Below are 16,044 nucleotides of genomic sequence, written 5' to 3' on the forward strand. Positions count from 1 at the left end.
ATAAATACTGAATAATTGTATCTCGCAAATGTTTCTCATTATTGTATCCCATAAATGTCTAACCTGTGACCCAATCAAACTTTATTTTTTAATTACATTACCTAACAGAATATTCCATTCTACTGAATGCACAGCAACACAGTAAATGACCATATGACCTGTCATAGTAATACTCATTTGTGCTAAATTGTTATCTGTTTACAATAATGTTTTTACCACTGAATATATCATTGCTTAGTTAATCTTAAGTTAATTTTAAGCCTGTCCATAATGCTCTGCATACAAGGGGCTTTGGCATGTTGCATCGTAATAACTGTATTCCTTTGTACTTCACTGTATCATGTTCAAATTAATAAATTAATAAATAAATAAATTTACCCTACCTTCAACCCTCCTTTCCTCCCTTTCTTCACACATAACTTCATTTTATTAGCTTCCTTCAGTCTCTCCACAAAGAACTTCACGTTGCGTTGTATCTTTCCTTCCCATTCAGAACTTTATCCTACCTTCTTCCATTTACTTCCCCGTACACCATTTTACTTTTAATTCGTCCCTCTCTCATTTCAAACAAAACCTGATCCTACCTTTTCTTTACCCTCCACACATGACTTGACCTGGCCTCCTTCCTTCCACCCTACCTCCTTTTGTCCATACAGCTTGATTCTGTTTCTTCTCCATCTCCCCCGCCCAGTTTGATTCTGCTTCCCTCCCTCAAAGCACTCTGATACTACCTTCTTTCCAATCCTCTCTCACAAAACTTCACTTTACATTCTTGCCTCGCAGCACGCTTTACTTTCCTCTCTCACCACGCAGAACTTTACCCTGAGCAACGCGTACATTGAGAACGAAGTACTTTACAAGGTGATGATGATGGAGCACCTGACCCACCTGAGGATCACCAACTGTGAGGCTTTCACGCTAAATTTCCAAGAAGGTATCTTACCCGTCCTCACAGTGAAGGGTCACCAGCTCCTTTCACTTCTCCTGACAAACTTTACTAACGTGGATATTGCAGGTGAGTGATCAACTCTCTTATCAGACACACGATATGATAATATATGCTAAACAGACACAGGGAAAGCCTTTCGTGGTTGCAATCAACACATCAGGAGTTTGCAATGTTGCCGAAATAAGTAGGAAGTCCAAGCAGCTTCGTTCAGGGGAAACTATTGGACTTCCTCCGCATTTCTGCAGCACTGCAACACGAAAGGCCTAAAGCTATCATTCACCTCCCTGTGGCTGTTTTGCATCTTGTGTCGCTTGTTTGTGATTATTGCATAATGATTACACACGTACACACAAATCGGCCGTATCCCACCGAGGCTGGGTGGCCCAAAAAGAAAAACGAAAGTTTCTCTTTTTAATTTTAGTAATATATACAAGAGAAGGGGTTACTAGCCCCATGCTCCCGGCATTTTGGTCACCTCTTACGACACGCATGGCTTACGGAGGAAGAATTCCGTCGTGCCGAATAGGTAAAGCTGGCCAATTTGCAAGAACTCATTGTAAATAAAGTCCTTTCTAAAATTTGCTCTAATACTTTTAAGGATATTTTTCATTTTTGTTAATGTAAAAAATAATTTTGTACCAAAAGAACCTTAGAAAATTTACCTAACCTTATTACAAGCGCAATTTAAATCAGCCTAATTTAATTAAATATATTTTAGATAAGTTAACAATAACTTAATAATAAACAAACATAATGAAATATTTTTCGCTAGGTTCAAATTTTTTTTTTTTTTTGCGAAATTATTGCATACACAAATTTTCGCTTGCCTTATTCGGCAAGAAAAGCGTTGCCATTTATGCCAAAATAGCAAGTTTTACCTATTTGGCACGCAAGGGTGCTGCTTTTTAGTGCCCCACCAATTACTCTACCGCTCGCTACTCCCCCACCCTCATCTCCCATGCATCCATGCTGTCCTCCATCCGTTATCCCACAGCTGGCGCCCTCCCTGGGCCACGATGTCAGCTATGTCACAAGATGTGACGGGTTCCCTGGAATATCCACGACAGAGCCAACGCCGTGGAATCCGTCCACGAGGCATCTGCCACGTGTGCCACAGGGAATGCGCACTCAGTCCCTCAAAGGGCAACATCTGTGTACACAATGGATGTCTAGGCTCCCGGAGGGCTCCGAATGGGAATAACCAACAGCCCCTCCCAGCTGATAGAGCTGACATCTACCATGATTTCACCTCTACAGAGGACCTAAAATCTGCAATCAAATTAACATCCATCAAGACTTTGACACATCCCCAAAGCAGCTCGCCCTCAAGCTGCTAGCAAATTCGCTGGCCTCTTGAAGAAAGTCAACAATGCCCCTGCAAACAACGGATCCTGGCACAACCTAATGCTATTTGGCAATGCCTGTCTGGCTGTCCCACCAAGGAGAGACAAGTCACTAGCAACATCTGTTATTAGTGCAATAAATGCATTCCCTAGAGATGACAACCTCGTCCGTCTCCCCTCTAGGGCGACAAAACATCCGCCAGGCAAATGCCAACAACAGGACACCTGACACCTCAAAAATCAGAACCCAATTAGCAAAAAAATAGAAGAGGGTAATACTATTGGAGCACTGAGGCTTATAACCATCGCTCCTAAGGACGTCATTGCAGCACAAGCCCTGAAGGACAAACATCCACCCAGAGCTCCCAGTAACAACACTGACCTCCCTGACACTGCAGCAGATGAAGAACATTTAACCCTACAGGACGCTGATGTATATAAAGCTGCTATGTCATTTCCACATGGCTCACCAGGAGGTTTCACCGGTTTAAGGCCACAACACTTAAAACAAATGCTCGATCCAGCACTTGGTGATGTTTCAGAGAGGTTGCTATCTAAACTCACTAAATTTTCCAATGTGTGCTTGGCTAGCAGCGTCCTGCGGCCATTAGACTCCTCTTCTTTGGTGCCTCATTATGTGCCCTCCTGAAAATGGATGGAGAAATCAGGCCCATTGCAGTGGGCAACACCCTTCGGCGCTTAGTTGCCAAGGCTGCATTAAGAATGGTGAGTCAAGAGGCTGGCCAGTGCTGAAACCAACTCAGCTTAGTTATGGTGTTGAACAAGGCTGTGAAGCTGCTGCCCATGCAGCACGAGTATACATCAACATCTCAGATGAAAAAGCCTTTATCAAATTGGCTTTTGCCAATGCTTTTAACAGTACAGACAGAAGGGATGCTGCTCTCCAAGCAGTTTCTAGACACTTACCTTTCCTCTATCCCTTCGCAGAATCGTGTTATAGTGTGACTTCTAAACTATTATTTGGGGACCATGAAATTGACACGTATGAGGGTATGCAACAGGGAGACCCTCTCGCCCCCTTTCTGTTCTGTCTGGTTATCAAGGAGGTCACACAAGTGCTCTCCAGTGAGCTCAATATCTGGTTCTTGGATGATGGTACCCTAGCTGACACTAAAGAAATCTCTCCTAGAGGACATCAGAAAAATTAAAGACATGGGAGAGAGCCTGGGGCTATCTTTAAACCCCAACAAATGTGAAATAGTTTCTACCAATCGACAGATGATCCAGAATATTAGTGCTGTTTTGCCAGGATCACGAGCCATTGATCCAGTCAACAGCACTCTCCTTGGTGCTCCTCTTGGGCCCAGTGCCATTGATCTGATCCTAGAAAAGAAAACCTCAGACCTCAGGACGATGGAAGGCAGGATGAAAGACAATGATACACATGATGCTTTCTACCTACTCACCGGATGCCTGTTCATCCCAAAACTTACCTACTTCCTGAGATGCTCCCCAGTCTTCGGCAGTCCGAAACTCAAGGAATATGACTACCTCCTTAAGACCATGCTAGAGAATGTATTGAATCTTTCCCTTGAAGATGGACAGTGGTGCAAGCATCACTTTCAGTCAGGCTTGGGGGCCTGAGAGCACGCAAATCCTCCCAGATTGCCTTAACAGCTTTCTCTATCCTTTTCCATAGCATCAAACGAGTTAATAAAACAAATTCTCCCAGACAACCTCAGTGACTCAGCAGGAATACAGGATCCTAGCTATGCCAGTGCCATGACTGAATGGGAGACTTTCGCTGCCCCAGCACCACAACCTATTGCAAACAGTCATGTTAGGATGGTCCCATCACTGAAAAGGTACTTGCCAACATGCTCATGGATGTAACATCAAACAGGGAGACTGCCTGTCTCCAAGCTGTGAGTGCACATCGCTCTGGGGACTTCCTCCAAACAGTTCTCATTTCGGCAATGGGAACACGCCTTGACCCTAAGACTCTCCGTATTGCAGTGGCTCTCCGCCTAGCTGCCCCAATTCACACGGAATATAAGTGCATTTGCAGAGATACCCAAACCGACTAATGTGGTCTACATGGTCTTAACTGCTCCAAAACCAAGGATTGGCACGCAAGACACAATGAAGTCAATGACATTTTCTTTAAGAGAAGCAGTGCTACAGCTGGATGCCCAGCCGAGAGAGAGCCCCGATCACTAGCAGCCAACAATACTCACAACCCAGCAAACCAGCCTGATGGGATCACCATCTATCCTTGGAAGAACAGCAGGCTCTTAGCATGGAACTATACCTGCGTGTCGACGCTGGCTGACACCTACATCTATCACAGTGTCGGGCGACAGGGAGGAGCTGCTGATCACAGGGAGGAGTACAAGATCGGCAGGTTTAGAGACATAAGCCAACAGTATCAATTAGTCCCTGTGGGATCAGAGACCTTGGGATCATGGGAAAAAAATGCCACACACTTCCTTAAAGAACTGGGTTCCAGACTCATTGACACCACTAGGGACGTGACGGCAGCCACTTTCATATTCCAGTGCCTCAGTGTAGCCATCCAGAGGAGAAATGCTTGCTGCATGTTTGGCTTGCATCCAGCTTTGGAGAAGTTGGAGGAGATTTGTAATCTTTGATATAATGTACCAATGTATTCATGTTTGTATTTTTTGTCACTGTATTCTGTCTATAAATAAAATTTACATACAATATAGAATATAGGAGGTGGTAGGAAAAGAAAATATTCAAACAACTCCAGGAAGAACCTTGAGTTTTCCCTGAAGTACGTTTATTCTCTATATATATATATATATATATATATATATTACAGTGGACCCCTGACCAACAAAGGCATCGTCTAACGATAAATTTGACTAACGAAACGTTTGAGCGTAAAAATTTTGGCTCGACCAACGATGAAAAACTCGACCAACATGATTCGTCCCGAACGCGTCCACGTGTCCCTTCTGGCCTAAGCGCACCTTAGCTGCCCTGCCTTCAGTTAGTGTGCCAGTGTTTACAAGCCAGTGCAGTCACATCCATGCATACATTTGGTACATTTTGTATTAGTCCAGTGTTTTCAGTGCTAGCAACTGCAAAATAAGCCCCCATGGGCCCCAAGAAGGCTTCTAGTGCCAACCCTGTGGTAAAAAGGGTGAGAATTACAATTGAAATGAAGGAGATCATCACAAAGTATGAAACTGGAGTGCGTGTCTCCGAGCTGGCCAAGTTGTATAACAAACCCCAATCAACCATCGCTACTATCTTGGCCAACAGAAAGGCAATTAAGGAAGCTGTTGTTGCAAAAGGTGCAAGTATGTTTTCGAAATACAGATCGCAAGTAGTCGAAGATGCTGAGAGACTTATTGGTGTGGATAAACGAAAAACAGATCAGGAGATAGCATCTCTCAAGTGATCATATGTGAAATGGCAAGGCAGTTGCATGACGATTTAATTAAAAAATGCCTGCAACTAGTGGTGATGTGAGTGAATTTAAGGCCAGCAAAGGTTGATTTGAGAGATTTAAGAATCGTAGTGGCATGCATAGTGTGATAAGGCATAGTGAGGCTGCCAGTTCGGACCAAAAACCGGCTGAAAAATATGTGCAGGAATTCAAGGATTACATAGAGGTTGAAGGATTGAAACCCCAACAATTGTGACGAAACAGGCCTGTTTTGGAAGAAAATGCGAAACAGGACCTACATTACACAGGAGGAAAAAGCACTCCCAGGACAAAAGCCTATGAAAGACAGGCTAACCTTACTGTTGTGTAGTAATGCTAGTGGGGATTGCAAAGTGAAGCCTCTACTCGTGTATCACTGTGAAACTCCCAGAGTGTTCAGGAAAAGCAATGTCCTCAAGGCTAATTTGTGTGTGATGTGGAGGGCAAACAGTAAGGCATGGGTCACTATGGATTTTTTCTATGACTGGTTTCACTATGTGTTTGGCCCCACTGTGAAAAATTACCTCCTGGAAAATAAATTGGACCTTAAGTACCTCCTGGTATTAAACAATACTCCTGGTCATCCTTCAGACTTCTTCTTATGACCAGAGTCTTTGGTAAGATGGGTAAGGAAGAAGGATGGGTAAGGATAGAAATATTGGAAAAGGGTGGGAGGGGGGAGAGAGGTAGGATATGAAAGGTAAGTGGCCCAACCACTTTGGTGCAATTTAAAGTGTATGTGGAATAAAAAATTCTTGAAGGGGTATAATACTAACCCATCAGAATCACATAGATATAACAGATATATAAGTACATGACTCTGAATTGGTAGTAATTATACAAGTTGCATTTTTTTTTTTTTGCGATTGCACAACGAATATTTAAACGACAATGAAGGCGATAGTTGTCTGGACAATTCGTAAAGAATTACTTGACACGTTAGCTTCTTACAAGGTGGTGTCCCGCCATAGTAAATGTAGCATAATTTTAACAGTAGAATGCTATACAAGATATCTCCCTAATTGGGGGCGATGATTTTCTTAGTATACATAGAAGGGTTCTGGTGTTACCCAATCATCTTCATCTGCAGGGAGGTTGCTCAAGATCATTGGTCGATGGTAATCGTCTTTATGGATGAAGCGACGCACCCTCTGTGGGAGAGTCATTCTTTGGGTCCTGTGAGGAGGAGTATTGATATAATCCGTGGTATTTTCAACTTGGAGAGGATGTTCTCTATCTGGCATGTAGAGTTCTTGCATTGCATAGAGTTGTTTCTTCTTCAGGGTATCAAGGCGTACATTTAAGGCAGTAATATCTTGTTGTACGTGTAAATCTGCCATTTTAACTCTGTCTCTCCTCCTGGTGCAGACTTGGCAGAGCGAATTTTGGGGGACTTGAATTTTATCAAAGTCAAGTTCTTACCTCCTAATACCACTCCTCTCCTCCAGCCCATGGACCAGCAGGTCATTTCAAATTTAAAAAAACTGTACACCAAAGCAATGTTTCATGGTCCATGGGGAAGTGGAAAAGAATCTTTCCTCCGTAAGCCATGCGTGTCGTATGAGGCGACTAAAATGCCGGGAGCAATGGGCTAGTAACCCCTTCTGTAAACATTTACTAAAAAAGAGAAGAAGAAAAACTTTATAAAATTGGGATGCTTGAATGTGCGTGGATGTAGTGCGGATGACAAGAAAGTACAGTGCCTGCACTCTGAAGGAGGGGTGTAAATGTTGCAGTTTAAAAACTGTAGTGTAAAGCACCCTTCTGGCAAGACAGTGATGGAGTGAATGATGGTGAAAGTTTTTCTTTTTCGGGCCACCCTGCCTTGGTGGGAATCGGCCAGTGTGTTAATAAAAAAAAATAATATATACACACGCTTATGTTACTACCTATTTGTAATTACTTATTCTGTGCCAGGATTAAGCTTCACTTCTTGGTCATGTCTGTCATAAACATATCCAAATACTAGTGTAATAAACACTGGCCAACAGTATAAACGACCTCACTTGTGCTTTTTTAAATGTATTTGTGCAATCCATTTCTACATGTGTGTGACTGCAAGGAAAAAAGTTAAGTTGTTGGATGTACAAATCGCTTCGAGCTTTAAAGAAGTGAAAAAGTCAAATACAATCCTACGCGCTAACACTCACAAGTCAAAACTATATTACAAAAATATAAATCAGTCTCTGTTTAGCTAAAAATCCGCATTTTGAAACTGGAGACTGAGATCCTGTCTGTTACGGAGGATCCCAGTGTTGGAATTGAAATATTCAGTTTTATTTCTTGTCTGTTTTCAAAATGTTGATTTCCTGAGAGATTTCCAAGCTTATTAAACTTTTATTTAACTAATGTATGCATTTATATATTATCATTATAAGAAAGGAGCGCTAAACCTACAAGGGTCATACAGCATGCGTTTGTATAGGCAATTTGTGCAATTACCTGAATAACAGTAATACAGTCTAATTTTAATTTTTTAATAATAAGATTGTGATACTAAACACCTCTACTAGTTTGTTTCTTGACAAGAAAGTCAACCTAAACTTCGGATGCTAAAATATGTCACTGTAGCCTCTATTACATTTAAGGTAAGACTTGTCTCCTCACCACTGCATTCCCGTACCACACCTCACTTTACCACTGCATCCCTGTACCACAGCATCACTACACAACTACTTCCAAGTACCACAGCATCACTGCACAACTACTTCCAAGTACCACACATCACTGTATTACTTGTTCTTGCAGCAATCGGCGAGTGCTGTCCTAGGTTACAGAACTTGGCGTTGAGTGCTATAGGAGTGTACGAGGACATCATGTACCCACGAGAACATTGCTTCACGAGGCTTAGGAACCTTGAGGTACAGTCATAATAATAATAATAATAATAATCTGTTCAGGTTCCCTACATATAATTTACAGATTGTACTATATTTCTACAACTGTAATAAATATATAGTCGTTATAGGCATACATTGGTAGCAAATTATATTTAATTAACCTGGGAAGCATAAACCACGTGTTTACATTAAAACATATATCGTAAGTGAACAATACTTGGAAAAAGGTAATGAACTTTTTGTTGCAGTTATGGATTTAGGAAAAAGCATATGATAAGGTGGATATAGAAACAATGTGGTAAATGTATGAAACTGGTAGTAGGCTACCAAAAGCAATAAAAAGTTTGTATGCAGATATTGAGACTCAGGTTAAGGCATGTAGGAGAGAGGGGTAATATTTTCCAGCAAAAGTAGAGGGAATATGCAAAGTCATCATGGTTGCGTAACATATGTATAGATAGGGTTGTGAAAGAAGCGACATTAGGGTGTTGGAGAGACGTGTGGGACTAAAAGATGATGAATTAGATATAAAGCGGGAGTTGTCGCAGTTACTCTTTGCCGATGACACACTTCTTTTGGGAGACTCTGAAAAAGAATTTACAAAGATTGGTGGAGGAATTTGGGAGGTTATGTGAAAAAAAACTGAAAGGGAACATAGGAAAGAGCAAAGTTGAGAGCAGGGAAAAAAAATTGTGCATTGACAGACTGGAGAGAGGGAACACTGAAGAACTGTAAAAGTATTTGGATATTGGGGTGTAAGTGTCTGAAGATGAGTCTACAAAAAACAACGGAGCCATAGAAAAGGGCAAAATTGGTGAGTGGTTTGTCAATGCATCGATGGAGACAGGGAACTTAATTTATGGAGGCAGAAAAAGAAATGTACCAGAGTATATTTCCGTTTCTGAATGAAGCATGGGCCTTAAATATTACAGCAAGGAGGAGGAAGAGGTGGAGACACTGGAGATGCCATTATTGAGACCAATGTGATGTGTAAATATTCTGTAGAGAATTAAGAACATAGAAATTAGACTATTGGGGTTACGAAAATTATAATTTCAGAGGGCAGGGTAGGGCTTGATGGCCACTTACAGACATGATAGCTGAATGACTAAAAAACGTATAAATCCGGGCTGGGAGGTCGGGGTCGTTCCAGGAAGGGTTGGAGAGAAGGGGTGAAGGAACTCTTAAGTAGAAGGGGCTTGAGCATTCAGCAGGCGTTTGTAAGCGTGTTAGAATGGACTGAATGGAAACAAGTGGTTTTTACATTTTGTCTTGTTATTCAAGTGTGAGGAAGGAAACATTTATGAAGGAATTTAGAGAAATTGGATATCCAGACTTGATTTCTGAAGGCCGGGTGATGTTTCAGTTCGGGGGTCATTTGAATCGTTCAATACTTACACACTTCCGGCAAGACATACCTGCCTTCCAGCAGCTGCCTCTCTCCCAAGTATCCCACATTAGGTGGGTATATCTAGCTGATTATTATTATATAAAGCAACAATCCCGTATGAGTCATTCAGCTCAAGGAGCGGTGGAGGCTAGATCTTGAATCCGCTAAGCTTGACAGAAGTGTTATTTATATTTAGTTTATTCTAACATCACCAGTATGCAGTCTCGCCATAACCCTAATGGCAACCACTACTCTTTCCTTAGTGCCACTAGTATAGCTAATTTGGTTTTTAAGAAAAGTCACAGGTTGTAGATTTTATTGGGACATTTCACTGCATAGAGATTACGAAGTTCTACACATAATGAATTATCCCAGTGAAAGCTCGTTTTGCATTTTTTTTTTCCTCAGTATTGCTCATAGGAAACTATTTAGGACCTAGTTTTTGGTCTTTCAATGTAACTATCATATATAACAGGGTAGCAGCACAATGATGATATATCCAATTCTGATCACTTAAAATTTCACTGCTTCATTGTAACATCGTGTCTGCCGCACAGATCTGGTCAAGCTTGACGGTAGAGTCGTGTAATACAACCATCCTGCGTCAGCTGCTCTGCTATTGCCCAGACCTTCGTCATCTCCTCGTCAAGTGCACCGACGCCCTCTCCGACAAGCTCCTCTTCGACATCTGGCGGGTTCGTAACGCAAACATATATATTACATAGTGTTAAAACTAATCAATTTTTTAAATGTGTATGATAGACTAAATGTTAGGCTTGAGCGCTACAAGCATAGTTCTGCTTCTATAGCTAGACAGACAACCGTCTGCATGCACAAACGTAAATCCGAGCCTTGAGTATACAGCACCAGTGTGGGAACCACACCTAGTAAAAGACCATAGCAAAACCATGGAAGGTACCTAGATTTGAAACCAACTGGGTAGGAACTTAATTTACCACTCTGGAAGAAAATATACCAAGAAGAAACATTATCACAACATATACTTCTGGACATAAACAGGGCTTACATGGATATACAATTTGCCAGGGAAGAGCCAGGACTAGAGGATAAAAGTAGCTGACTAACCCAGGTAGGCAACAGAGGTAATAAAAAAAATAGCAGTTTTTCAGCATTATAGCAAAGAATTCAGTAGAACTACCTACAGAGTGGCATGCTAAAACAGAATCCATATTTCGTTTAAAAGTGCAGAAGATAATGAATAACGTTAGGCTTCCTCAAAACAATAAAAAAAAACTACTTGCATGCAGTCTCGAATTTTACATATGTCAAAGAAAACTTTTATGACAATCGCCCGACCATAGTAATCAAAGCACACTATAATATACTGCTTCATCTTAATCTTACAATAGAGACTTTACGAGTTTTTTTTTTTCATTCTCTGAGGTTTGCTGAATAAGAATATAATGAATACTGCTCTATTTTTTTTAGCCCATTGAATTTATAGCCTAAGAGCTGTTATCCTGTCTCAGCCTATTTCAAAGGTTATCCTATGTTACTGCGTACTATCCCCCCATTCTTCCCAGGTACCTACCTAATGCTAGCTGGACAGAGGAAAAAAGTGTAAGAAGAACTCATGAGTCTTAATTCTCCCAAAATTTAAGTCTAGTCCATTGGTTTCTGAGCAAAGGCGCCTTTTTTCTAAGATCACTTGAAGATTCACTCAAGGAACGCAATTAACAATGATAATTAAGCATTTTTTCATATACCAATTTGTAATTTTATACCATAATTAACCTAGCATCTTAACCAAGCTGAAACTAACACACCAAGTAGGCAAGAATATGTCCAGGGGTTGTTAGGCTTTATTTGCAATTCAAATTTTTTAACAATCCTGAAATTTGTTTTTTTTTTTTTTATATCTTTTTACTTTTAAACTTTCTTTGGGCGGTGAAGTCCTCTATTGGTACGTTTAACTCATGAGTGGGCATTTAAAAATACATAAAAAATATGAGATGCAACAGGTTGGATAGTCATTCAAGGTATAAAAGTCGCATGCGAGTGTCAGGTACATCAAGTGACCTACCAGCCCACGTTGTTTCCTTTCTTCCAAAACAATGTTAGGTGGTTCACGAAATCGTAATGCCATGATTGCAAACAAACCATACCACAAGTGTGGATTGAACTCGTGGCGAGAGAGTCGTAAAACTCCAGGCCAGCGCGTAAGCCACTGGGCCAGCTGGCTACAATAAGATTCATTTAATTAGGTATATTTATATGCCACAGAGGTAAGCACAGGCCCCAACTGTGACCTCAAATGCAAGTTTTGCGACTCACCCGCCAAGAGTTGAATCCCCGCCCGTGATATGATTTGCTAGTGTTTGTCTTATTGTAGACGAGTCCTGGCATCTACATTTAACCGTACCATTCCCTTGAAACAATAGTTTGGCTTTGTGACACACCATTAAGTTTAAGTTATAGTGTTGCATACACGCGATACTGTGATCTGTCTGCAGGCGTGTTTATGCTCCTGTATATGAATATCATTATTATATTCATGGGGAGCCTAAACCATGTATACGAAGACCGATCTTACATTTAAACCTGGCTTGCTCTTACATCTCATGTGTGTTAGTACCTGAACGCTGTCCCAATAAAGGATTTCACTGCTACTAGCGTCTTCACCACTTGTCGGCATTACGCCTCAAATTCGCACCATTTGTTTTTGTACGTGAGGATACCATGCTGCTATATTTCGGTTTAGATCAGACGCATGCTGTGAATAAAATCTTAGTCTTCTTAAAGTTACACATTTAAAATAAATCATACGTTTAAAATATACCTTAAAGTCCGCCAAAGTGCTTTGGATTTTCCACTGTTACATGTGATTTGGTAATAATCTGTGTTTATAACGACCACAAGATCTTTTTTTTTATTAGATGTTCTTAATAATAATAATAATTGGTCACAATCTTTATTTCTCTTGAGAAATGTTTTAAACTTCACTTTTTTTCAAAAACGTGCCACTGGCGTATATTACATTCCATCTTCAACTGACCACTCCGTCCGCGCAATTCATCTACAAAAATTTTGATATCCTATTTTAAATTTTATTTATTGATAATTATTCATAATTATTCTGATCCTTCAGAAAAAATAATCTATATAATTTAAGAACATTATCATACCTAGTGCATGTGAATTTGAGCCTGAATGATTCGTATGCAAATATGCTTTAAATCTAACCGTATAAACAGCAGTAACTAGTAAATTCTTCATGTTGTCATCACTCCAGGAGAATGACATGCGTCATCTGTCTCGGCTGACGATTGATACCTGCCCAAATGTGACAGCGTCTGCCATCCACCACCTCCTCGACATGACCAACCAACTCACACTCATCCGTCTTTGGGGCTGCTTCTTCATTACAAAGGACGATGATATAAAATTTCAGCGGCGAATTAAAGAAGAAAACTGCGATTTGTACCTTGAGTGGTACTGCTGGGACGGCTGAAGACCAACCTAGTCTAATCAAGTGTTTCAACTGTATTTGCGAGATTCCATAAGAGTCACTTATTTGGTTGCTCACTCCAGCTTAACCAACTTGCTTTATATATATTCTAAGGTTTACGATTTTTCCGTTTGGTTTGTTCAAGGTCCAGAGATTACATTTTTCATTTTATTATTCCCTATTAATCATACGTAAGAGGCGGGACGTCAAAGATAGAAAACTCACGAACATCATGAGTGGTTAATCCTGTTTCAAGATAAAATATTTGTTATTCAGTGTCACATTTTTTCTCTCATTTGAGCCTTCTTTGTAAAGCTGTTATTACATTTATTTATTAGCGTGAATTTTGTTTTTCAATTAAGTTAAATTCTCAACAAACCAGCTGGAGAATTAAAACGAAAATTATTTACTACCGTGTTCTAAAAGGGAAAATAATGATAAAAATACTCTGTTCTTAAGGCTAGATTAGCATGTTTAAGATATTATGGGGCACTTGCATTGTTGCCCGAATGAGGATCTGCTCACTTTAACTGCATATTGCACACTTTGTTGAGCGTTGTATATTTCACTGTTTATTGGCTGTAAAATAGCCTTTATTGATAATGATGTACAGGGATAAATGTGTTCACCATATACTGTGATAAATAATTTTCTATTGTTTTGTAAAAATAAGGAGCGCAATGTTATATACACGAAAATTACAGCTACAGACAGTTCAAACTTCATATAACGTAGCCTCACCATATTAGACATTCGTTGTGCATGGGTTTTTATGGTTACAGAAAAAAAATATGAAGAAAATACTATTGTTACTAGGATTTGAGAGTTTGTGCTTTTATCTTGACGCTCTTCAGTCAAAAGTTCAGCATTGTTAACTTAGGTTTGTGTAGTATTAGTCCACCGTCTGTGGTGCTGTGGGTTTTCAGGCTATCTAGGAGCACTTTCTAGTAGTGGACTTGTTCACACTAAAATTCTTACTTGGTTGAGGACTCGACACAGGGTTTATACACAGAAAGATGCTTATCTCGTGTGTATGTATTTTATATATACATTATATATATATATATATATATATATATATATATATATATATATATATATATATATATATATATATATATATATATATATATATATATACATACATCATATATATATATATATATATATATATATATATATATATATATATATATATATATATATATATATATATATATATATATGATGTCGTTCCAAACAGATAAAACTGGCCAATTAGCAAGAACTCATTTAAAATTAAGTCCTTTCTAAAATTTTCTCTTATACGTTTAAAGATGTATTTTTTTTTATTTATGGTAATGTAAAAATTAACAATTTTGTACCGAAAGAACCACTGAAAAGCTTACCTAGCCTTATTATAACAAGCGCAATTTAATTTAGCCTAATCCAACCAAATATATTTTAGATAAGTTTACAAAAATTTAATGATAAACACAAAGAAATGTATTTTTTTTTTAGTTAGCTTCAGAATGATTTTTGCGAAAGTATTGCATACACAAATTTTCGCTTGCCTTATTCGGTAAGAGCGTTGCTTATATATATATATATATATATATATATATATATATATATATATATATATATATATATATATATATATATATATATATATTATAGAGGCCAGAACGTTGTGTAGCTTCAAAAATAGGTTGGATAAATACATGAGTGGGTGTGGGTGGGTGTGAGTTGGACCTAATTAGCTTATGCTACCAGGACGGTTGCCGTGTTCCTCCCTTAAGTCAAGGTGACCTGACCTGACTAGGTTGGGTGCATTGGCTTAAGCCCGTAGGATACTTGGACCTGCCTCGCATGGGCCAGTAGGCCTGCTGCAGTGTTCCTTCGTTATGTTCTTTATTTATATATATATATATATATATATATATATATATATATATATATATATATATATATATATATACATATATATATATATATATATATATATATATATATATATATATATATACATATATATATATATATATATATATATATATATATATATATATATATATATATATATATATATATATATATACATACATACATATAAAGTTGCCTAGGTAAACTGGATCTCTAATGGCCGATTTTCATGTTTTAGATAGGCCTTTAAACTATTTATGCTTGATGTTAACCCTGTGACAGCCTATGTCGACATAAACAGCAAATGGATGGACTACGAGGAAAAAAAAAAGGTTCATTGACGAATTATGTATTAGTAGATCAGATATTTCTTATATTGATAAAAATATAATTGGGTAAGCCGATAAACTAAAGGAAGCTATTAGAGCAAACACGAATCACCTTAAGATTCACGCTTGCCAACTACAGCAATTATTAAAGTTGTGTCAGTGCTTGATTTTGCACCACAACTAACTTAGCGGCCTAAGCTTGGTAAAATTTACACATAAAAATAGCTTAAAAACTTATTTTACCGAAGAATTTGCATAACTTGTACTAACCGTTTCTATGATTCATACTTAACTAGTAGGGAGAAGGGAAGAATCTTCTGAAGTTTTCTCGTTGAAACCCCAAAGGAATTTTTTGTTTGAACCTGGAGTTTTTTTTTGGGGGGGGAGGGAGGGGGAGGAGC

General features: G+C 39.0%; 1 protein-coding gene across 7 annotated transcripts in view; it reads left to right on the forward strand.

Annotated features, from left to right (window-relative positions):
* LOC128684832 (F-box/LRR-repeat protein 20-like) overlaps positions 1–14,210 on the forward strand; it is a 169,666-nt gene extending 155,456 nt beyond the window's left edge. For all 7 annotated transcript variants that reach the window (XM_070100678.1, XM_070100670.1, XM_053771126.2 and 4 more), the window contains 4 exons: positions 814–1,015; positions 8,459–8,571; positions 10,498–10,635; positions 13,194–14,210. In XM_070100678.1, coding sequence (XP_069956779.1) covers positions 814–1,015; positions 8,459–8,571; positions 10,498–10,635; positions 13,194–13,412 — 672 coding nt within the window. In that variant the 3' untranslated portion in view covers positions 13,413–14,210. The remainder of the gene's footprint in view (positions 1–813; positions 1,016–8,458; positions 8,572–10,497; positions 10,636–13,193) is intronic.
* Positions 14,211–16,044: the final 1,834 nt, after the last annotated feature.

This window comes from Cherax quadricarinatus, chromosome 5 (assembly GCF_038502225.1).
Source record: "Cherax quadricarinatus isolate ZL_2023a chromosome 5, ASM3850222v1, whole genome shotgun sequence".
Classification (NCBI taxonomy): domain Eukaryota; kingdom Metazoa; phylum Arthropoda; class Malacostraca; order Decapoda; family Parastacidae; genus Cherax; species Cherax quadricarinatus.